Source organism: Telmatherina bonti (genome assembly GCF_933228915.1).
Source record: "Telmatherina bonti genome assembly, chromosome: 19".
Lineage (NCBI taxonomy): Eukaryota > Metazoa > Chordata > Actinopteri > Atheriniformes > Telmatherinidae > Telmatherina > Telmatherina bonti.
In genome coordinates, this window is record NC_136617.1 from 33,657,507 (window position 1) to 33,682,371 (window position 24,865).

General features: G+C 44.5%; 2 protein-coding genes across 2 annotated transcripts in view; one reads left to right on the top strand and one right to left on the bottom strand.

Annotated features, from left to right (window-relative positions):
- Positions 1–7,077, top strand: mrps18b (mitochondrial ribosomal protein S18B; the record flags this gene model as incomplete). Its single annotated transcript, XM_079258838.1, has 7 exons — positions 1–78; positions 257–419; positions 497–594; positions 678–746; positions 3,626–3,692; positions 3,764–3,823; positions 6,763–7,077. The coding sequence occupies 7 exons, from the start codon at positions 1–3 to the stop codon at positions 6,957–6,959; spliced, it is 732 nt and encodes a 243-aa protein (XP_079114964.1). The 3' UTR covers positions 6,960–7,077.
- abcf1 (ATP-binding cassette, sub-family F (GCN20), member 1) overlaps positions 7,014–24,865 on the bottom strand; it is a 25,133-nt gene continuing 7,281 nt past the window's right edge. Inside the window, exons 9-26 of the mRNA XM_079258837.1 lie at positions 23,930–23,998; positions 23,755–23,847; positions 22,277–22,399; positions 21,113–21,213; positions 20,865–20,950; positions 20,654–20,793; positions 17,440–17,588; positions 17,279–17,362; positions 15,361–15,485; positions 15,083–15,195; positions 13,435–13,609; positions 11,214–11,288; positions 11,064–11,134; positions 10,953–10,985; positions 10,671–10,839; positions 8,131–8,195; positions 7,984–8,056; positions 7,014–7,324 (exon numbers count right to left, since the gene is read on the bottom strand). Coding sequence (XP_079114963.1) covers positions 7,158–7,324; positions 7,984–8,056; positions 8,131–8,195; positions 10,671–10,839; positions 10,953–10,985; positions 11,064–11,134; positions 11,214–11,288; positions 13,435–13,609; positions 15,083–15,195; positions 15,361–15,485; positions 17,279–17,362; positions 17,440–17,588; positions 20,654–20,793; positions 20,865–20,950; positions 21,113–21,213; positions 22,277–22,399; positions 23,755–23,847; positions 23,930–23,998 — 1,911 coding nt within the window. The 3' untranslated portion in view covers positions 7,014–7,157. The remainder of the gene's footprint in view (positions 7,325–7,983; positions 8,057–8,130; positions 8,196–10,670; positions 10,840–10,952; positions 10,986–11,063; positions 11,135–11,213; positions 11,289–13,434; positions 13,610–15,082; positions 15,196–15,360; positions 15,486–17,278; positions 17,363–17,439; positions 17,589–20,653; positions 20,794–20,864; positions 20,951–21,112; positions 21,214–22,276; positions 22,400–23,754; positions 23,848–23,929; positions 23,999–24,865) is intronic.

Here is a 24,865-nt window from a genome sequence, read left to right on the forward strand (position 1 = left end):
ATGGCCGCCTCCATGCGGATCATCCGGAGTTTCTGCACCAAATCGACTCTAATTTCGCAATCATTTCGCCAGTATCAGGTATTTTATAAGCTTGTGTTTTTGTAATGTGTGCATTAAGCTACCAGTGGTTGGTTTGCAGCAATGACTTGTCTTACTGAAGTCAAAGGAAAGCAGTATGCATGGATTGTGTGTGGTTGGTGTAAAACATAAGGATCTGTCCTGGGGTTTGTGTTCAGTTTGTTTCCTCTACCTTCAGTCCTGCCTGCTGAGACTACCTGTGAGGACTGTGCAGTCACCAGCTGCACTGCAGAGTCGGTGTTTCTGCAAAGCTGCATCTCTGCAGGATGAAGCTGCTGCTCAGGCCACCGAGGCTCTGTCCCGGTACAAGGACCGACCCTGGGATTACCTTGAGAGCGAAGGTACCCTGGAAGGAACATGTAGTTTCTGTCTAACCTGCACAGATACTGGTCTGACATGTGCTTGGTTTATCTAACAGAGTACATGGAGAAGTACGGGAGCAGTCCGGTGTGGGTAAACTACAGGAGGAACCACAAAGGAGGCATCCCCCCACAGAAGACACGCAAGACTTGCATAGTAAGCTTTTACTCACACAGAAACTACTTAGATTGGTTCTGGAGTGTCTAACTGTGTCTAAAACTACAACGTTGTTTCTGTAGAGAGGAGACAAGATCTGTGGAAACCCCTGTCCGATCTGTCGGGATCCCAACATCATCATCCACCATCAGGTGGGTCATTACTCGTCCTCGTCTCTGCATGTTATCACAGGGATGACTTTATTTCAGAGGGAGGTCTGAACTACAGATACCAACCAGCTGTCACAGTTTCCTTCCTGTCTGCTGTTGAAGTCAGATTAGTATCATTATACATCGTGTCCTTTACCTCCTTGTTCACTATGGCAACAGATGCAGAACATCTAGTCCAGTGTTTGAGGCAAGGCACTCCACAAACCAAAATGTTGTTGTTGTTTTTTGAAAGTCCACTTTTAATAATATAAAGTCCATCTTGTCAAAGCCTCTTGAATAGAAATCAGATAAACACAAGAAGAAGGAATTGTATTATCTTTCACTGGGGTATGTTTGGGTGAACACAGAGCTGCTTTTAGACCAGTGAGGGGAAATTGGGTAATCTCTCTGTGTGTGCCACGACACAGTGGTGGAAAAACACTGATCTAGTCTGAGGGAGGCCAGCAGTGTTCTTCAACTGTTCCTCATGTCATCCTGTTTGAGGGAACTGGTGATAACTGGAGAGCACACCTGCATCCGGTTGTCATAGAAACAGACAGCAACAGCTGGTGGTGTGTGTGATGTGAAATTACATCAGTCTTTTCTAACTGACTTTTTACTCATTTAAAGGTTAAAGTCGGGCATGTGCATATGTTGTCAGAGCCAATGAAGGCTTGTGTTTATTACTGATTATTATTATTATTATTATTATATACCTGGTGAACTGGCATGTGTCCCATCTGGTCCCGTCTCAGGTGGACAGATGTTCATATTGGCGTTTGTGTGGTTCAGATGTATTTGATAGTTTGTCTCAGATTTACATCGGGTGTGTTTATTTGCATTTCAGTTTCAGTACCAGGTGGGTACCAGTCTGAGATGGTCTAACTGGACCTGTGTGTCCTGCTGCAGGTTCCAGTTCAGTCTACTTCTTATCATTTCTGGTATAAACCAGCAGCGAGAAACAACCAGCAGGATCATCTACCTGACACAAACCCAGACATCCAGACAGACTCCCAGACTTAAAGTTAGAACCAGGAGAAAATTATAAGTGTTACATTTCCCTCTGGTGGGACATTTTATTGTAAACTGCACCTAAAACAGCCGATTAAAAGCTAAAGACCATCGCCTTAAAGAGCCTAAATGGGCGCAGTAATCTGTCTTTTGTTGCATTTTGCTTCACTTTGCCACGACGTAAGACAACATCGGTGCAGGAAGGACTTCAACGAGAACATCCTCTTCAGACGTCTCCTCTCACACCACAAACCTTCCTGTTGGGACGTTGTAAGGAAGCAGCGAACATGGAGCACTGAAAGATGGGGGAAAGTTTTAGTCTCTCAGGGGCCAGTACAGGTACATCTCAGAAAATTAGAATACTATGAAAAAGTCCAAAATTTTTTGTCACTCATTTCAGAATGTGAAACTTATATAGATTCATTACACATAGAGGGAAACATTTCAAACATTTTATTTCTAGGAATGTTGATGATTGTGGCTTCTAGATAATGAAAACCCAAAATGTAGTGTCTCAGAAAATTAGAAAATTACACAAGATCAATGAAAAGGACATTTTAAACAGAAATGTCAGGTTTCTGAACAGTATGTTCATTTCCATGCACTCAGTACACGAGGAATGGGACATCTGTGGTCCATGTCTAGGATCCGTCTGGGCGTAGCGGCTCTTGATGAGTCCAGCTTCAGTCCACTCCTTGTGAAGCTCCCAGATTCCTGACAATCCTCTCCAGGCGGTTCTGCCTTCTGCTGGTGCAGCTTTTCCTTCCACTCAGCTTTCCATTAACGTGCTTGGATCCAGCTCTCTGTGAACAAGCAGCTTCTTTAGAAATGACCTTTCTGGCTTTCCCTCCTAGTGGAGGGTCAACGATGGTCTTCTGGACGTCTGTCAGGTCAGCAGTCTTCCCCATGATAGTGTCACCATCTGACCCAGACTGAGACCATTTAAAGGTCTAGGATAATTTGAGTTAATTAGTTGATCAGGGTGTGACACCATGACTTTCTAAGATTGAACTTTTTCACAGTATTCTAATTTTCTGAGACACTTTGGGTTTTCATCATTTATAAGCCACAATTATCAACATTTCTAGAAATAAACGTTTGAAATGTTTCACACTGTGTGTAATGAATCTATAAAATATCTGGGTTTCAGAATCTGAAATGAGTGACAAAAATATTGAACTTTTTCACAATATTCTAATTTTCTGAGATGTGCCTGTATAAGTTGGATGGACCTGATGGCTTCCACCGTTACTGGGATGATGAGGAGATGATGAAGGAGGCTCCACCGTGGTCTGGGAAGCTTTTTCCTTCAGTGGAACAAAGAAAGTTTGCTCTGATTCGAAGCAACATGTCGGTGATGACGGCTGTCAGCAGATGCATGCAACCCATGTTCTCTGTCCCTGGAGGTGTGTTTAGTTTAGTAGAGGTTTGAAAACAAAGATCAGATTAATCTGAGTGTACAAACATCACCTGATTAAGTCCAGTTTCTACACAAAGTTTAAGAGTCAGACAGACTTTCTTTCATTTTTTTATTTAAAAAGATCTAATTGGTCAGGAGGCAGGCTTTCAGCTGTTCCTGTGCTTAGCATCTGTTGCCATGGCGATAAAAGCTGGTCAGTAAAGCAGCTTGAACCTGAATTTTCCATGACGGTCCTCATCCTGGTTGGTGGGTTCAGGTCCAGCTGAACTCCAAGTTTCTGCTGCTCAGACTGAAGTCTGTCTCTGATTAAATGCTTCTGTGTTGCTATGGTTACATTTGATAGAAACCATCCATGCGATACAGTGAGTAGCAGCTTAGAGCTGAATGAAGCAACGACTGATGATGATGATGGGGAAGATGCTGAAGCTGTGTGTTGGTTGTTGTCTTGCAGAACGTAAAGCTGCTGCAGCAGTTTATCAGCCCCCACACTGGGATGGTGTATGACTCCACCAGAACAGGTCAGTCCCCACATCACCTGTTACCTCACACAGGTGAGGAGCCAGCCACTGATCTCTGATGCTCCCTACAGGTGTGTGTCTGAAGCAGCAGAAGAAACTGGACAAGGCTGTCGTCATGGCAAGAGATCAAGGTATGAAGCAAGCAGTAACCGTGGAGCGGGGGTTAGCGGGACTTTGTCTTTTCAGACCTCGTTTGACTGTAAGAGTCTGATTCTGTCATGAAATGAACACAAAAAACCTCAAAGTGACCCTGAGACAACATTCTGAAGTCACAACCATGACTTTCCTCAGCAGGTTGTTGCTCTGATTTACCAGCTTTTAATAAACAAAGACACAGACTCGTCTCTGGAACACAGAGAGAGGATTTCATCCTGAAATCAGCGTGTTTGCGGATAAATAAAACTAACCCCAGAAAAGTCCGGTTTCTTTGTAAATGTAAAACAAACACAGAATTCAGTTGTTTCAGATCCCATTTTTTATTCTCAACACAACATAAACCACATATCAGATGTTGATTCTGAGGCATTTTACCATTTCATGGAAACTATGAGCATTTTGGACCTGAAGGCAGCAACACGTCTGGAAGAAGTGGTCCCAGAGTGATGTTAGCATCACTTAGCATCCCTTCTTCTGTTAGCAGCTGTAAACATCTGGGAAGTGAGGAGACCAGTTGCTGGACTTGTAGGAGAGGAATGTTGTCCCGTTCTGGTCTGATGCAGGATTCTAGCTACTCCACAGTCCATCAGAACCTGGCTCAGGAAGGGCGGCCGTCCGCCTGGACTGATCAGGGTGGAGAGGACAGTGAATAAAGACCAACATGCACTGCAACTCTTATCCAGGAAGAACTGCAGGAGAAATATGTTAATGATACCATTGCTGCATCCTTCTACATTACAGATGAGGAGCAGAGAGATGAAAATTACTCAGTGCATCATGGCAGCAGAATTAAGGGATGGCTAGACCCCATAACTCTAAGATTTATCTCAAAGGAAGGTTTTAAGCTTGATCTTAAAGGTAGAGATGATATCTTCGTCCCAAACCCACAGTGGGATCTGGTTGCAGAAGAGAGGAGCCTGATAGCCAAAGGATCTTCCACCCATCGTTCTCTTAGAGACTGGAACCACAAGTAGACCTGCAGTCTGAGAGCAGAGTCGTATGTTTGGAAGATATGGAACTATGAGATCTCTGTTGTACGATGGAGCTTGGTCATAGAGAGCTTTATCTGTGAGGAGGAGATGTTTAAACTCCATCCTGGATGCAACAGGAAGCCGATGGAGAGACGCTAAAACTTGAGAGTTATGATCTCCCCTGCTGGTTCTCATCAGAAACCCAGTGTAGGACTGGAAGCCAAATTAATGCCATCCAGATTAATTACAGTCTGAATTTAAAATGAGAAAATTCAGAATCATCCAGGCCTTGATGTCTGGAAGACATCCTTGTAATCTAACCAACTGATTGGTTTCATCAGGCTCCATGGAGAAGTAAATCAGAGTATCATCTGCATAGCCATGAAAGTTTCTACCATGCTGCCTGATGATATCACCTAAGACAGTGATTCCCAAACTGGGAAATGATGATAAATCAACACAAGTGATATAAAAGTATGATATAAAGGAGAACAAAATATGATGGCGCATATCTGCCCCTGCTTGGCCAGTAATAGTAGTAATCAATGGTGGGTAATGAAGAGACCACAGTCTTTTTAAAAATATTGTCAAATATGAATAATGAAGCAAAAAAAAGTTGCACTTTTCATCCTGAACACAAAGAAAACCCTGTTGGATGAGTTTAGAAAGAAACCACCAAACTATCATGAACTGCAGAGTGGTTTTACTCAAGCAGCATCTATTTCGCTGAAAACTCAGCTCACCTGAAGAAGTTTGCAGAGATTCCTGCTGTAAAATGTTTCACACTAAAGCAGAAGAATGGATCATAATACTGACACAGTTTTAACTACAGGGAACTGGAGTACAGCCACTAGACTAGCAACGCATTGCTTACTATGTTTCTTTGGTCCATGTGACGGGAGGGGGGCTTGACATTATTGTCGTTGATGAAAAGGGACCCTGCAGCAAAAGGAACTGAAGTCCTAATGGAAGCATGTCTAATGTGAAAAGTATTGGTCCAAGTACAGAACCCTGAGGAACTGGTGTGTGAGGAAGACTAGTCATGAACAAACTGAACGCCGTTTTTACAGAAGTACTCTTGCCATCAGATTTAAAATAAAGGCAACTGGGGGTGTTTGCCTGGGGGCGTTGTGGGAGGGTTAAGGGGGATGTTGAAGTGTGAGAGCGCGTGTTCCTGCAAGTCTGGCCATTATTGTGAGGTTGGACACTGAAGGGATGATGATGGGAAGGAGTGGTTCATGGTGCCCTGGTTCCTGGGTAAGGGGGGTTGGAACATCGGGATAGCCGCTGGCCCATGCCAGGTGGCTTTCTGGGGGTACCTGGCACTCATGGGCATTTTGTGGGTTCTCTGCTTGGGAGTTGGGGATTGGGGGCAGCCTTTGGGCTCTTGGGTGTCCGGTTCCTGGCTGGGTCAGCAGCTGCTGACCTCTGCCTGCAGGCGCCTTCTGCCTGTTTATGGTGTGGTGGCTGGGACTCGTGCTCTGGGTTGGCTGCTGATCGCCTGGTTCTCGTGTTACCTGGCCTGTAAAGGCCGTAGTATGACCTCGGTTACGTTTCTGTTCAGCAGTTGGCTGTTTGTCTGGATTGAAGGTCCACTGCTTCCCGTCTGGTGTCTTCATCCCTTTCTTTTCCTTCCCCTCAAATAGGTTCAGCAATCTGATGTATAGTCAGTAATAAAAAGTTACTCAAAATCAATAAACGAGTCAAGAATATCAACTGACGTCACCATCATGCTCGCGATGATTCTGAACAAAAAAAAAAAGGTTTAAAATTGGTCCATTTTTCCATGAAACTTCAGCATCTGATGTGTTTACGCTCTGTTGGGAATAAAAATGTGATGATTGGTTTTACTTTCTGCGCAGAGACTGGCTAGAGTTGTAGATGTTGGAACAGCCTGGACCTGCAGACTTCCTGTGGGGAAATAACCCATCTTTGCCTTTCAGGCTTGCTTCCCTTTCAGATTCCATATGTGGACTTTTCCAGAGAGGACTACTCAAATTCCCACGATGCCGTTGGGTCCACGCCGCCCCCACCATCTCTGCTGTCAGGCAGCAGCTGGTACACGTGGTACAGCGAAATCACTCCTGATGACCAGGAGGTGGCGAAGGTCAAGAAGATGTACAAAGCTTATTTAAAGTGATGCTGGATGTTTAACCTTTTCCGACTTTAAGGATACAAACTGTACAATAAATATGATAACTCCTTTTATTGAGCTTTGGCAGGTTTTTATTCCTGTAAATAAAGTCATGAATGATTAACAGCTGAGTCCAAAAAGACTGGAGCGGATGGATTTTATTTCTGAGTCCATGAGCAGAGCAGTGGTTTGGATGTAGTCCCATCAGGGGTTGACCTTGTTGACCATGGTCTCTCCCAGAGCTTCCAGCACCTCCCGCTTGTAGTCGTCGAAGTCTCCATCGATCTGGTTGATGGTGCGGTCCTCCACCACCCACAGCTGGCACTGCGTCTCCGTGATGAGGCGAGCGTCGTGACTCACGATGATCACAGCTGGTCACATACACACACACACATCATGGAGATCAAACATTTGAACATATTATACATATAGTTAAATGTTTATTACATTTGTAAAAAAAAAAAAGAAAAGAAAATATGCTTCTCTATAGAAATGAGTTTATATATATAAATGTATATATTTTCGATGTCTAAAGCATTTAGAATAAAAATCTGAATTAAAACAACGTAAATGAAACTTGAGACAAAATATTGTTGAAACTTGACTTTTTTTTTTCCTCCAGAAATTTCAGGGTGTTTTGTAAAAGATCAATAAATGTAAACATCTTTGTAATGTACTAAAAGATGTGGAGTTTTACTGGTTTGGCCCACTGGAGACCCGATTCAGATGAAGAACCTGAACACCCCTGATGCATATGTTAATCCACAACGAGTGATCAATCATAACACCATTATTTATTACCTTTTCATAATAAAAAAAGGTCAATCACACGACTACGTTGCTAAGAAACCTCTATTTTGAGATGGAATTTATAATGAAGCGCTTCCTGGTGGACTTTTCACCAATCAGAGAGCTTAAATTGATGGCAACGTCCAATCAGGAGCAGCCAAAGATCAATAAGTTGTGTGTTTCTGAGTGATCAGTTGTACAGACACCTCCTGCTCCATCAGTCTGAACCATGTGAGCTCACCTCCTTTGTACTCATTAATGGCTTCTGATAAAGCATCTATTGACTCGATGTCCAGGTTGTTTGTGGGCTCATCCTGGGAAGGAACAACACATGAGTAACCATGGAAACCAGTGATGCTTACAAACATCAGAGGCGAATGGCTCTCACCAAAATCAGTACATCTGGCTGACGGCAGGCCAATTCTGCAAACACGACTCTGGCCTTCTGACCTCCTGTTGGACGAATGAATCAGAAACAAAACAGACTTGATTCAGATAAAAGAACAGATGTCACATGAATCGGTCCTGAAACAAAAACTTTGCAGCTCCACTGAAGTCCTGAGGAAGGAGGAATTTCTTCATTTTAAATATAAAGATGATAAAAACATTTTTTCCATTGAGACATCTTCCACTCTGCACTTCTCACCTTGCAGAAAACTTTGAGCCTCACAACCTTATTAAAATATTTTATGATTCATTTACAACCTGCCTAAAGAAGCTGGAACGGTGAAAAAGTTTTTCTTCATGTCAAATTAAATTTTACCAGAAGACTTTTCGCCAGCAGAATAACCTCCAGGACCAAAGTTATTCCTCAGTCCTGTCCTGTTCCAACACAAACCTTTAGCACGAGGAGTAAGAACTGGATCCACAAGAGAAAAACATGAAAATGTTCCAGCTTCGTTTTGGGAGCAGATGACTGCAGATCTGGAACAAGCTTGATGGAAAAGGTGAAAAATCGCTGCCCTCATCATCGTACAGCTAATTCTTACTTTAGATGATGAAGTTTGCCCATCAATGAGTTGGTTGGTGTCTCAGAGTGTTCTCGTCTTATCTTCAGTAGTGTTGCATAAACGTAGCGTTAAACAGTATTTTGACTCGGGACTCATCCGTGTTTAACAGAACTGATGAGCAGAAGAAAGAGCATTTTATTCCAGTTTCTTCATTTCCACTGTTCCTGGATTATTTAGGTGTCAAACAGCTGCTGTTCTGCTACAGGACAGCTGGAAGTCAACCCGAGCTAGACGAGTTTCTAAAATCTGCATTCAGACTAAAAAATGTTTGAAACCATTTTCATTAAGGAGTTCCAGACAGAAGCCGAACAGAAGTGCAGGTAGAGGTCCTGTAGCTGTTTCCACCTGGAAAAATCCAGTTGATGTGGAGGATTTGTTCTTCACAGAGTAGAGGGGATTTGGTGTTAGAAAAAATATATATCCCTCCATCTATCCATTCTCCACTGCTTATCCGGGGTCGGGTCGCGGGGGCAGCAGCCTAAGCAGGGAAGCCCAGACTTCCCTCTCCCCAGCCACATTTGCCAACTCTGCGGGGGGGATCCCGAGGCGTTCCCAGGCCAGCCGAGAGATGTAATCCCTCCAGCGTGTCCTGGGTCTTCCCCGGGGTCTCCTCCCAGAGGGACGTGCCTGGAACACCTCACCAGGGAGGTCCAGGAGGCATCCTGACCAGATGCCCGAGCCACCTCAACTGGTTCCTCTCGATGCGGAGGAGCAGTGGCTCTACTCTGAGCCCCTCCCGGATGACTGAGCTCCTCACCCTATCTCTAAGGGAGAGCCCGGCCACCCTGTGGAGGAAACTCATTTCAGCCGCCAGTACATGAGATCTTGTTCTTTTGGTCACGACCCACAGCTCATGACCATAGGTGAGGGTAGGAACGTAGATCGACTGGTAAATCAAGAGCTTCGCCTTCTGGCTCAGCTCCTTCTTCACCACGACAGACCGGCCCAGAGTCCGCATTACTGCAGACGCCGCACCGATCCGTCTGTCCATCTCACGCTCCATCCTTCCCTCACTCGTGAACAAGACCCCGAGATATTTAAACTCCTCCACTTGAGGCAGGACCTGACTCCCGACCCGGAGAGGGCAATCCACCCTATTCCGGCTGAGGACCATGGTCTCAGATTTTGAGGTGCTGATTCTCATCCCAGCCGCTTCACACTCGGCCGCGAATCGCTCAAGTGAGAGCTGGAGATCACGACCAGATGAAGCCAACAGGACCACGTCATCTGCAAAAAGCAGGGACCCAATCCTGAGGCCAGTAAGTCGGATCCCCTCAACACCTCGGCTGCACCTAGAAATTCTGTCCATATAAGTTATGAACAAATAAAGAAAACTTAAAGGGAATGTTCTTGTGATTTTACACATTTGCAGTGTTGAGACATAAATGAATGCAGAATAATGTAGATTACGCCTGAAGAACCAAAACAATCTAGAATCCTGACAACCCTAATCGTCACCATAATCATGTAGACAGAATTATTTGTTAATTTTTACTGTGTTTATTTGTATTTTATTGTCACTAAAGTGTAACTGGTCCATATTCTGTCTAATACTACTTTATGAGTAGAAACCCTGGGATGACCTGTCACACTCTAGTCATTGTAACTGCCTGTTGTATGTGCTGGACTATTTATAAAATAGTTGTAAAAAACTGAATTTCTAATTTTATATTATTATTCAGTGTTTTTATTATTATTTTTATTATTCAGCACCTTATTACCGAAACAATTTCCTAGTCTGTGAATTGTTTAAAGACAATGGTGATAAAAGTCTTTCTGATTCTGATTCTCTTCTTTCTGGTGTGTGTGTGTGTGTGTGTGTGTGTGTGTGTGAAGAAACTAAAACTTAGTCGACCCAGACCAGGTCAAGTCCCACCCCCTGCAGGACACGAAGCGTCTGTGTCCGGCGGCTCTGTACCTGACAGTTTGCAGATCTGGATGGTGTGGGCGTGGCTTTCCAGGCCGAAGCGTCCCAGACACTTCCTGCCATCCTGGTAGGGAAGGTTGAAGTTCCTCATCAGGTACTCTGTCGCCGTCTCCTCCATGTTCAGCTGGTCAGCGTACTGCTGGTTGAAGAAGCCCACTTTCTGCAAGAACACAGAGATCATGACGTGTGCTCTCCATGAAGGAGACGGTTTAACACGGAGACATGTTTACCGTGCAGGAGAGGGACGATCCTCTGACTAACTGAGTTACTCACCAGGCGATGATTCTTCCTCATCTCTCCTTTAATCTAAAAAAGACAAGTTTCAGGTTAACGGAGCAGCAGACATGTCTCAGGCTGGTTTCAGACTGTGTGAGGATGTCTTACAGGAGTTAACTTCCCCGTCAGCAGCAGCAGGAGAGTACTCTTCCCAACGCCATTTGGACCAACGATACAAACTGGAGGAAGAGCGAAAAGAGGACAGACTGAGAACCAGCATCCAACCTTCATGTTGAACGTTCTGACACATAAACTTACTCCTGGACTCCATGTCAATCCCAAAGTCCACATTCCTGAAGAGAGGCTTCTGACCCTCGTAGCCGAAGTCGACACCTGTACGAGACACAATGTGACCAGATCATGGCGTGCGTACAAAGGCAGGGAGCACCTGGTTTTCTCCATCGTAGTCAAACTGCAAGCCTAAAGCTTGTTCCACCCTCCTCGAGAAGCAAGAACAGAAAAAACGTCTTTTTATCAGGTCCATCCATCCTCCAGGAGAAGCAGGTCTGCAGCAGGGAGGGATCACTGCGGGGGGTGATGTCTGCTTTAAAGGAGTGCGAAAATCTAATCGAAAAATCGTAAATCGGGATTTTTTTTCTTCACAATTTTAAAATCAATTTTTTTTGTTGAAAAATCGATTTTTTTTTTTTTGTCAAATAAATAAAATTAATGCACTATATTATTTTTGTAATTTTTTTCTGTTTTTATTGATTTTTTTACTTGTCTTCTTCGGCATTATTGCAGCAGAATGATGGTCTGGATACTGTGTTGTTTTTTCCTCAATAAAATGTAGAAAAATGACGAACAAAAAATACAATTTTTATACATTTTTTGTTTTTTTTATCTACAAAAATCAGCAATATTGGAGAATTTTGAGAATCACAATTTTAATCAAATCGGCATCCAAAAAAAATCGGAATTGAATCGGGACAAAAGCGTATCGTCACAGCCCTACCACTTTATGTGAATTAAACCCAGTTGTTACCTCCACCAAGGAGGTCATGTTTTTCCCGGCGTCTTTGTGCTCAAGATAACTCAAAATGTTACGGACAGATTTTTTATAAATATTTCCAGAGTTGTTGGAAATGTGAAAATGAAGAACTGATTAAATTCTGGTGGTGATCAGGATCACCGTTTGGATCCAGGAATGTTTTAAAAGGATTCTTTAACATTGTGCTTGGCGGAGGTTTCCACTCTCCAAGTTTCTAGTTTCATATTTAACGAGCAGCTTCGTCCGCGGCGGGGCGGGTCGTGCACGCGGCTGGGTCCGAGTGTTTTAATGTAAAAATGTTGGTACTTTCTCACCACCTCAATCAGCTGTTTTATCAAAACAATCCGTTTTACCTGCAGCAGTAAAAATGCGGAAGCAGCAACTCCGCTTCCTGCTTTCTCCGTGTTAACCACGCCCACCTCACATGTCCGACCAATCACACGATACTTCTCGAAGCCCCGCAAGAAAAAAGTTCTGCCAGCCCGATGTGTCGAGAACTGTCTTCAAATGCATCCGCGAGAACAAAATGACGTCACTTTCTTCTCGGAGCCTCGAGAACAAGAAGAAAGTTCTGGCTTCTCGTGGAGGACGGAACAAGCTTTAGCCATCTATCACTTGACGGAAAACAGAACAATAAAACCAGAAATCATGGCACCATGTTGAGTTGTTTACCTAACATGGAACCAGCGAAAGGAACAAACCAATGAAAAAGAGAACCAGGAAGAAAACAACGCAGAAGCCACCAAAATAAAAGCTCCCAAAGGAGATGCAAAATAATTTCAGAACAGCAAAAAACATTGTGGTTTCTAATTTCTTCTTCTGGTGTTTTTGGTAAATTATGCACCTTTGTAGCAGTGCATTACCACAACCAACCAGCTTCAATACACGGAAGCAAGCTCTAAACTGCCCACTCGTGCATGAACTGACTTCCAACTACGGCAACAGAGATGAACACAGATGACGAACATGTTGGAGAACAAAATGACGTCATTTTCTTCTTGGAGCTTCGAGAACAAGAAAAAAGTTCTGGCTTCTCGTGGAGGATGGAACAAGCTTTGCTGCTCAAATCCATTTTGCAACCAAAACGATTCACATCATCATTCCAATACAACCTTTATCACACTCTGATGCAGAACCCAGTATGGGACAACCTAAGACTGCAGCTACTGGTCTCCACACTTCCCACATGGAAGTGTTGGAAGAAGAGACGCTAAGCATCATCCTGAACCTACTCCCTACAGCTGCTGTCAGACTCAGAATGATGTTCCAACATCAGAAGTGTTGTTTATGTTCCAGTAAAATATGAGTTTCAGTACTTTATTACATCTACATGCTACACAGAGACCAGACTTGGTTTGGAACTGGAGTTGTACCAGTAGGTTGTTGGAGTAAAGCTCAGGAAGATTTGGTCGCTATGAGTAAAGTTCTGTTATGTTGTCTGTATGTGTGACACAGCTGGGTGTCCTGGCGGTGGGCGGAGCCTCTTACTGTGCAGTCCCAGTATGGGTGGAGACAGAGGAGGTGGGTTGGGGAAGGTGAACTTGACGGTGTACTCCTTGGGCCTCTTCAGCAGCTCCGGGGCCTCGTGGCTCTCCTCCTCCTGACCTCCTTTCTTCTTTCCTTTCTGCTGCTTCCGGGTCAGAGCCTCCTTGGTCTGCTTCTCCTGAGAGGAAACATTTTCACCAGAACCGGGTAAGCTGTCAGGAGTCCATGGATTGCTTTCCCACCACCTCGATCAGCTGTTCATTAAAACTAACACTGCAGCATCGCGTCAGCAGCATAGACTGTATATAAAGAGATGGGCGGAGCCTCTGTGACCTCACCCGTAGGTTTCTGAAGAGCTGAATTGAAGCTCGGTGGGCGGTTCCTACCATCACCATCTTGGCAGCGCCGTGTGTCGTCTCGCCCAGAAAATACAAATATGGGCAAAGAGGTGGAGCTGAGAGGGGGGCTGTGAGCGTCATGGTGGATGATTGATATCGAGCAAACTCCGAGCTTTCTGTAGCTAAGAGCTAACCGAGCTAACCCGGAGATAACAGGAGCTAACCAGCTAACAGAGGTAAGCGGGCTAAAGCTAAGTCACGTTGTTAACCGGCTAAAAACCGTGGTTGTTCTACGTTCTTCTGACTTGAAGCGGGAGATCGGGTACCTGTCAATCAAAAGGACACGCTGTAAACGTGTTTACTTCTGCTGTAAATATGTTTATTTCTGCTGTAAGCATGTTTATTTCTGCTGTAAACATGTTTATTTCTGCTGTAAGCATGTTTATTTCTGCTGTAAACATGTTTATTTCTGCTGTAAGCATGTTTATATCTGCTGTAAACATGTTTATTTCTACTGTAAACATGTTTGCTTCTGCTGTAAGCATGTTTATTTCTGCTGTAAGCATGTTTATTTCTGCTGTAAATATGTTTAGTTCTGCTGTAAATATGTTTATTTCTGCTGTAAACATGTTTATTTCTGCTGTAAACATGTTTATTTCTGCTGTAAGCATGTTTATTTCTGCTGTAAGCATGTTTATTTCTGCTGTAAGCATGTTTATTTCTGCTGTAAATATGTTTAGTTCTGCTGTAAATATGTTTATTTCTGCTGTAAATGTTTATTTCTGCTGTAAGCATGTTTATTTCTGCTGTAAGCATGTTTATATCTGCTGTAAATATGTTTATATCTGCTGTAAACATGTTTATTTCTACTGTAAACATGTTTGCTTCTGCTGTAAACATGTTTACCTCTGCTGTAAACATGTTTGCTTCTGCTGTAAACATGTTTGCTTCTGCTGTAAACATGTTTGCTTCTGCTGTAAACATGTTTATTTCTGCTGTGAAGTTGGTCTTTTTAACATGGGAGTCTGGGGATTCCTTCTGTTTTGCAGCCTCTAGTGGATGAAAGGGGAACTGCAGTTTTACACTCTTCCTCATAGGCTTCACTTTTTACCACCGAAGGCTCCGTTCATCTTTCATATACGGTTTATGGTTAGTAGAGATGCTTTTCCTCAATAACCCCGCCCAGATCAAATGTCTGCCCAGTGACACCAGACCCCAGCAGAAACTCCACCACATTCCCTCAGAAATGTTGTGGTTTGGTTTGAGGTCAGTGTTGTGAGCAGTGATGATGATGAGGATGATTATGGACTCACGGCCTGTTTGGTGGACTTGCCACCAGCCTTCAGCTCTTTCAGCTTCTTCTCCTGCTTGTCGTACTGTTTCTGCAGCTCCTTTTGCTTCTGCACGTACATCTTCTTGAAGGTTACTTTAAAAAAAAAAAAGAGAGCAGAGAAGACTGATGTGAAGGCAACCTGCCATCTCTGTCTGACTTTTCTTCAGATTTCCCACGTTGTTTACCATCACATCACTACTAAAACCTCCTAAAACCTGGTCCAGGGTCAGAAAACTGCTCCCAGCATCCAACACTTACGGTAGTTTCCTCTGTAGTAGTAGAGCTTCTGGTTGTCCAGGTGGATGATATCTGTACACACATCGTCAAGGAAGCTCTGGTCATGTGACACGATGAGGAGCGTCTTCTTCCAGCCCTGAAGGTAGCTGCGAGGAAGAAGACGTGATGTGTAAAACAGATTTACAGACAAACACTGAACTGTTCACCGTTCATCTTGTTTCTGAACTCATTTTAAAGTTTCCTTTCAGTATAACTTTTACATGTAAACGCAGATTTTCACCCAGTTTGACCAGTTTATCCAGGATGTGCCAAGATGAAGGCTTCCTGACCCAAACCAGCTCATAAACACAGCTCAGACTGTGCACAAGTCCCATCTCTTCTCCTTCGCTTGATTTTTCAATTAGATTTTCATCTTCTTTTACTTATATTTATTCTCATTTCATTGACTTCCGTGTGTGTGGACTGGTTTTCTGCTGTCTTCCAGTCATTCAGCAGGTGATCGAGAAGCAGGATATCTAACATGTTGCCTCTCTGAAGCAGTCTGTCACTAAAACAGACCTCAAATCAGTCATTCTGAGGTCGGCCCTGAACACAGCAAGCTTGATCTCATTGTCAGGGGTCTCCCCATCCATTTGTTTGGGATACCCCGATCCCTTCCTTTACAGGGTCTGAGAATAAACACGGCGTTTTGTGTAAAGCTCCTGGGCGCAATGTAAATGTCTGGAAAACTAAAGGGTGAGATATAAATCCCATTTCACCCAGTTACACACTACGGTCCTGAGAAACCAGTGGAGATAATGGAGATAGTTCTCGAGGTCTAGCAGAGTTTAAAATGATAATCAGTTCAGTTCATCAATCTGGGGTTCACGCTGCCGTGTCGGTGGTCAAACCATTCTGACTGGGTACAAACCATTCCTAACTGGGTACAAACCATTCCTAACTGGGTACAAACCATTCCTAACTGGGTACAAACCATTCCTAACTGGGTACAAACCATTCTGACTGGGTACAAACCATTCCTAACTGGGTACAAACCATTCCTAACTGGGTACAAACCATTCCTAACTGGGTACAAACCATTCCTAACTGGGTACAAACCATTCCTAACTGGGTACAAACCATTCTGACTGGGTACAAACCATTCTGACTGGGTACAAACCATTCCTAACTGGGTACAAACCATTCCTAACTGGGTACAAACCATTGCTAACTGGGTTAAAGAGGGAAAACCGTGAATACCAGTAACCGCTGAGATCTGTAATCACACCAGAGTCTGCACATTTATTCATCTTTTCCCTCGTTCCTTATTCCTCTTCTGGCACCCACCACTACCCCCAGCATGAATATGGAGAGAAATCTGTTTCTTTGTTATCCGATCAAATAAGTTAGATTTGAACCCAAAAATGATTGAGAGCTAATTTTTTTTTTTTCAGGGATAGAAACAAATTAGGTTCCAATTAGAAAAAAAATTGAGAAAGCATACTTCTCCAACTTCAATCAAAACTAATGTTTTCAATCAAAACTGCAGTTTTCTTCAATCAAAACTCATTTTTTAAGTAAAAAATTACAACCATTGTGAATATAAATAAATCCTCTTCTCTTTACAGTTAAAAACATTTGGTTACAAGTTGTAAAGTTTTGTTTGCAAATTAGTCCTCTTCACTTGCAACTTCTAAAGTTTTGGTTGCGGATTTAACTGCATTTGACGTTCTGCACTGGTGAATGAGAGCAGTGTTTCTATTGGTTGGTTTCACCTGGCTCCAGGTAAGTTGATAGCCTGTTGGTCTTGAAATGTATCCCTAAAGTTATCGGTTGCTCTACATATCGCTAGCCACAACCAGTCATACATTTCCATAATAACACAAGTAGATTGATTGGATCATAAAGAAACTAATTTCTCTTCAGACATGAAACTCTTAACGGGAAGGCTTCTCCGTACTTGTTGAGCCAGATGACGGCGTTCAGGTCCAGGTGGTTGGTGGGTTCGTCCAGCATCAGCAGCGTGGGCTCCATGAACAGCGCTCTGAGGGAACAAAACACACCCTGAATGGAGAACGTCATGCACCACGTCCCAGCTGGACCTGTTGGTCTGTGGAGTACCTGGCCAGAGAAACTCTCATCCTCCATCCTCCGGAGAACCTCTTTGTGGGTCTGTTCTGCATCTCGGGGGTGAAAGACAGACCAGCCAGGATCCTCCTGGCCTTGGCTTCGGCTGCTGCGGCTCCAATGGCCCTCAGCTCCTCGTAGACCTAACACCAGCAGAAACATCCGAGGATCAGATCAACGCCACCTGACCGGTCCAACCCACGGACCAGCAGACCTGGATTTACTGTTGGGTCAAGTCCTGAATATCTTCAGCTAAACTGGGACCAGTGGGAGTCTGGGTTTTCAAACTGCAGATTGACACGCTCAATCTGCAGCTTTAAGGCACATGCACGTCATCACTATGACAACCGAAAACTGTATATAAAGAGATGGGCGGAGCCTCCGTGACGTCACCCGTAGGTTTCTGAAGAGCTGAATTGAAGCTCGGTGGGCGGTTCCTACCATCACCATCTTGGCAGGGGCATGCGTGTCGTCTTACCCGGAAAATACAAATATGGGCAAAGAGGTGGAGCTGAGAGAGGGGCAGAGAATGTGGGGGTGGATGATTGACATCGAGCAAACTCTGAGCTTTCTGTAGCTGAGAGCTAACCGAGCTAACCCGGAGATAACAGGAGCTAACCAGCTAACGGAGGTAAGCGGGCTAAAGCTAAGTCACGTTGTTAACCGGCTAAAAACCGCGGTTGTTCTACGTTCTTCTGACTTGAAGCGGGAGATTGGGTACCTGTCAATCAAAAGGACACGCCCCTAAATATGATGAACTTTGAGATGAAATTACTTTTAAACGGGCGAGTTAGAAAAAATTCCCTCCCCCCACAGTTGTCATGAAGGTAAACCTGACCTGTTAAACCTAAAATGGATTTTTGAACCAGGCTGTAAACATGTTTATTTCTGCTGTAAACATGTTTATTTCTGCTGTAAACATGTTTATTTCTGCTGAGAAGTTGGTCTTTTTAACATGGGAGTCTATGGGGATTTGCTCTGTTTCGCAGCCCCTAGTGGATGAAGGGGAGAACTGCAGGTTTATTGCAAATAAGCTTCACTTTTTACCACCGGAGGCTCTGTCCATCTTTCATATATGGTGTATGATTACAACGCCGTGAGGGCTTTTAGAACCAAGTTGCGCTTGTGGGAGAGTCAGATGCAGAGAGGAAACCTGGCTGATTTTTTGTGCTGCCAAGTCATGAAACAGCAGACCTCTACCACCGTGTTGCCTTCTGCACATGAAGTAAGTGGTACCACGGGGCGTCGCTGGCCTTTGGGGCAGATCCTCTATAAATGGGGAAGTGGCAGTCTGCCAGGTGATGCCAGCCTCCTGTTTGGTAGCCAGGGGCATCAGCGGCCACGTTGACGTTCAGGGGCAGGACCTCAGCAGTAATCCGGGCTGGGCTCTGGCAGACTGCTGGATGGAGGAAACGGGATGTGGGAATTCCAGGGTGCGGTGTGATGCGCCGCTACCTGCTGTCCTTTTGTTTGATTTAGTTTAGTTTTGTTTCAGGTTAGTCCGCTCAAGCTGTGAGTGTGTTCAGTGATTGTAAGAGCAGACTAACTACTCTTCTTCTTTTTGTGTTTTTTTCTTAGTCGCTCCCCCCCTAAAAGAATTTATTCTCCGGGGTGCTCAGCACTGGTTTGTCCGATCCAGGTTCTATTATAACATGATATTAAGTGACTGTTGATGTGTAGAGGGTTGCCGTGCAAATCAGGATGTCTCAAGTGTTTAAGTAATTAAGTAATTTTGGCGCGTACTTAGCGGGTGATCCGCCTCGGGGTGTGTTGTTGGAGGGGCAAACTAATGCTGAGCCGTCTGAAGCAGTAAATGGAGTGTTTCTTTACAAATAAATGATTAAACGCTATTTATGTTTCCGTCGTTTATTTTAGTGTTTACCACTTGCTCACTCCTGTTACACACAGTTTGCTGAAAAACTCAATCTACTTAGTGCTGAATTTACCCGACAATCTGACGATTTTGAAGCCAAAAACTGTAGATTTGAACTTTTAGCGACACGTTTGCGGTTGACATGAAAAGCGCACCAACCAACCTCCAAAAGGAGCTTATTGAGCTACAGTCTAATGACACGCTCAAGCCAAAGTATGACTGTCGGTGCTGCGCAATTTCCTCCTTACCCCCCCGACACGCTGCCCCGACTGTGTAAATGCTCTCTATGTTCAGCAGCACAAATCTGTGTGCACAACTGCTTTCTTTAATGAAGATGAACAGAACAACAGACAGTCGTCTCACTGATGAACACCTTCATCCAGTCCTGAGGATTTCCTCAGCTCAGAGCCTGACTCCACAAACTGATGCACTTGCATGTAAACAGCGATGCCACGTATCTGGATTGGACCCATGTGCATCATCAGAGTAAATGGAAGCAAACTAAACTGGATAAATATGATGTTATTTACTGAAGGCATGGTCTGTTCAAAGTTGGAAGAGATAATTGTTATATTTTAGGTGTTGGCCTTGATGGTCTGTGATGAAAAGATTTAGGTTATATTAAGTTCCAGATATAGAGGCCTGATATTTATTTCAGTTTTTTAAGTCTGTTCTTGGTTCTGTGTTTAAGTAAAAACAGGCCTAACTATTATTTAATGTATGAAAATGTTTAATACAGTACTGTATCTCAAAGATGATAAAAACACAAATAACTTTCTGAATAAAAATGAGTCTCGACTTTGTTCCTCTTTTTCATTTTGAGTCTGACACCCCTGGTCTAGATGTTCCACACACAGACATCCTAACACGTAGAAAGTCAGCTGGGAGACTTCACCAAGCAAAGCTATCCAAACCAAACACAGTTCAAACGCTGAGCAGAATGTAAAACAACACGGGAACAGCGCCGTCCACTTCAGAGCGCCACTCAAACGAGGCGTCGTATGAAAGCAGAGACTCTGCTGGGGACAAAGACGTCCGTCTCGTCACTGTGGGACAGAAACGCCGCAGTGAAATGTTTTATTCCAGCTCTTAACTCTGCTAATGTCCCTCCTTTGGCTTTAACTCTGTCTGACATGAATCATGAAGGTCCTGCCGGTTTCCATGGAGATGATTCTCTCCTCCGGACCCCAGATATCATCCGGTACCACTCACATGAAGCTGATGTTTGGGTCAAAAGTTGCACACCGTATTCCACCTGATCATGCCCTGCAGGAATGTAATCTGGACTCCTGCGTCTCCGTCCGACACGACGCCGTTGGAGTAAAAGGAGCGTACCTTCTCCAGCCTCTCGGCCACGCTGTCCTCTCCTTTCTCCAAGCGAGCCTGCAGCTGTTTCTCCTCCTCCAGCAGCTTCAGGCGGCGAGTGTCGGCCTTCAGCACCGCCTGCACCGCCGGCGTGTCGTCAGCCACCACCTCTGATGGAAGCACACGCATAAAGCGGTCAGCCAGCGATTACAGCGTCAGAGAGGCGAGGGAAAGATCATACCTTGTTCACACAGCAGCACGTCGATGTTGGGGGGAATACTCAGCGCTCTGTTAGCAATGTGCTTCAGTAACGTGGTCTTTCCTTTCCTGGCAGGAAACACAGATACACAACTCACAATACAATCATTAGGAGCAGAATAAAATAAAATAAAGTTGATATTTTCTTCATATTCTGCTCATCTTTGAAATGTTAGGTCTAATTTCAGGACATTTCTCTGCTCACAGCAACAAATCTAAAGAGAAATTCACCCATTTGGTCCCACCAAGCCGTATCTTCTGCCTGCGACGATCAGAAGGTCGGCGTTGACAAACAGCTCTTTGCCATGAGCCGATATGCTGAACCGCTCCAACTGGGAAACAAAGACAGGTCATCACCGAGCGAAAAGAAAAAACTGCTTCCAGGTGTTTCGTTTCTGCACCAGGAAAAAATATATACTGCCGAGGAAAAACCACTAAATGCTTCCACAAGAAGTTCTACTGTCAGTCTGTTAAACACAATAAATGACAACAAAATCAATTCAATAAAACTAAAAGTAAAATATAGATGGAATTGATTAAAAAGACTATAAAAATAAAACCAGATTTGTCCACAGAAAATGTAATAAAAAATCTAAAGTAACAAAAAATTAACTGAAGAAATATCAAATATGTTAAAATAAAAAGAAAATTATTGAGTTCATTAATTTGAAAAGATTGAAAGACAAAAATAACGAAAAAACTAAATGAAAATGACTAAATTACACAAACTCAAAACTACTTCTAGACAAAGTCCAGAGTAATTCAAAGACAAAAATAATGGAATATTGATTAAATGAAAATTCAACAAAAAAATTAAAAGATGAAAAAAAAAACATGAAAACTAATTTACAGGAAAAAATACAAAATGAACAGATGAAAAATTACTCAAAAGTACTCAAAATTATATTAACATTTTAAAAAAATCACTATAAACAAATTATATTAAAATAATTAAATAAAAAATAACTTAATATGAATTTAATTAAAATATGAAAACAAAGAAAATAAAGTAATTCTAAATAAATATTCTAGAAATGCACTCAGAGAACGCAAACCTCCGCCAAGGACGAAGGTTTAAGAAATTCCTGGATCCAAACGGTGATCTGGATCAGCACCAAAACTAAATCAGTTCTTCTGTTTCACATTCCCAACAAGGCCTGAAAATTCCATGAAAATCCGTCCAGAACTTTCTGAGTTATCTTGAACCCAAACATAAAAACATGACCTCCTATTGGCGGAGGTCAGAAATGATTGATCATATTAATAAGCTAAAGGAAATATGTAAAAAATGAATTAATTTAATTCAAATATAAAACAACCAAATAAAAATAAATTTTATGAATAAGTTTAAATGTAAAAGAAAGATCAAACTAAAGAGACTGGAAAATGTGGAACCTTGATGTCGGAGGCGTTTTCCAGCATGGCCTGTCTGGACGACATCTCAGCCTGAGAGATGGAGAAGTCTCCTTCCAGAGCGTTCTGGGCTCGAACGCTGGCCACCTGCCGCTCATACTCCTTCTGCAACCACACAGGAACACATGATAGTCCACATCAGGACCGGACCTGCAGCAGGACCGGACCTGCAGCAGGACCGGACCTACAGCAAGACCGGACCTACAGCAAGACCGGACCTGCAGCAGGACCGGACCTGCAGCAGGACCAGAACTACAGCAGGACCAGACCTGCAGCAGGACCGGACCTGCAGCAGGACCGGACCTACAGCAGGACCAGACCTGCAGCAGGACCGGACCTACAGCAGGACCAGAACTACAGCAGGACCGGAACTACAGCAGGACCAGAACTACAGCAGGACCAGAACTACAGCAGGACCGGACCTGCAGCAGGACCGGACCTACAGCAGGACCAGAACTGCAGCAGGACCGGACCTACAGCAGGACCGGACCTACAGCAGGACCGGAACTACAGCAGGACCGGAACTACAGCAGGACCGGACCTGCAGCAGGACCGGACCTGCAGCAGGACCAGAACTGCAGCAGGACCAGAACTGCAGCAGGACCAGAACTGCAGCAGGACCGGACCTGCAGCAGGACCAGAACTGCAGCAGGACCGGACCTGCAGCAAGACCGGACCTGCAGCAGGACCGGACCTGCAGCAAGACCGGACCTACAGCAGGACCAGACCTGCAGCAAGACCGGACCTGCAGCAAGACCGGACCTGCAGCAAGACCGGACCTGCAGCAGGACCAGACCTGCAGCAGGACCAGAACTACAGCAGGACCGGAACTACAGCAGGACCGGAACTACAGCAGGACCAGACCTGCAGCAGGACCAGACCTGCAGCAGGACCAGAACTACAGCAGGACCGGAACTACAGCAGGACCGGAACTACAGCAGGACCAGACCCGCAGCAGGACCAGACCCACAGCAGGACCAGACCCACAGCAGGACCGGACCTACAGCAGGACCGGGCCTACAGCAGGACCGGACCTGCAGCAGGACCGGAACTACAGCAGGACCAGAACTACAGCAGGACCGGACCTGCAGCAGGACCGGACCTGCAGCAGGACCGGACCTGCAGCAGGACCAGAACTACAGCAGGACCAGACCTGCAGCAGGACCAGAACTACAGCAGGACCGGACCTGCAGCAGGACCAGAACTACAGCAGGACTGGACCTGCAGCAGGACCGGACCTGCAGCAGGACCGGACCTGCAGCAGGACCAGATCCATGCCAGGACCAGATCCACGCCAGGACCAGATCCACGCCAGGACCAGATCCACGCCAGGACCAGATCCACGCCAGGACCAGATCCAAGCCAGGACCAGACCTGCACAAGGACTGGGTTTAGGAGCAACCTGGAAGCCTTCAGGATGCGGTTCTGGGGAGAGGAAGACCACATCGACACATCCTCACCTTCTTCTTCTCCTTCTTCTTCTCCTTCTTGCTCATGTTGGCGTACGGGTCCTCCTCCTGCTTGGCCTGCTCGGCGATGACGTCTTCCGCACTCTGACGGCGACAACGCACAATGACATCATCATCATGGAGCACGAGCAGAGAGGACCAGTCAGCGCCCAGAGGTCCAACATACCATCATCACGCCACCTTCATCCTCCTCATCTTCGTCCATGCTCGGTGAGCGCGGGGTCGGTCTTCCTCTCTAACAGAGCAGAGATGTTCGGTTAGACGACCATTTCATTTGTTTATTTTCCAGCAGAAGACGCGGCGAGACAGAGGTTTGCTGTTTCACACGCAGGAGGTAAACCACCGTGTTGTCCGGGTGATTTTACTGCGGTTCCATGGAATCAGATTTGTCCCATAATCTCCAAGCAAAACTTTTTAAAACTCAAGCAAAAAACAACGATTAAAACCAAAACTTTCTAAAACTTAAAATAAATAAGTAAAAGTAAAATAAATGATCTCAAAATCAAAAATGATCAATCATCATGAAAACTATTAGGCTTTTATTTGGTTAAATTGAGCGGTTTTGTTTGCAGTTTCCTCTTCCTCTTTCTCTCTTCTCGCTATTTTGGTTGCGCTTCACCGTCTTTGGTTTTGACCATAGACTGTATATAAAGAGATGGACGGAGCCTCCGTGACGTCACCCGTAGGTTTCTGAAGAGCTGAATTGAAGCTCGGTGGGCGGTTCCTACCATCGCCATCTTGGCAGGGTCATGCGTGTCGTCTCGCCCGGAAAATACAAATATGGGCAAAGAGGTGGAGCTGAGAGGGGGGCTGTGAGCGTCATGGTGGATGATTGACATCGAGCGAACTCCGAGCTTTCTGTAGCTAAAAGCTAACCGAGCTAACCCGGAGATAACAGGAGATAACCAGCTAACAGAGGTAAGCAGGCTAAAGCTAAGTCACGCTGTTAACCTGCTAAAAACCGCAGTTGTTCTACGTTCTTCTGACTTGAAGCCAGAGATTGGTACCTGTCAATCAAAAGGACACGCCCCTAAATATGCCAAGATTCAAGATTAAATTACTTTTAAACGGTGAGTTAAAAGAAAATACACCCCCCCACAGT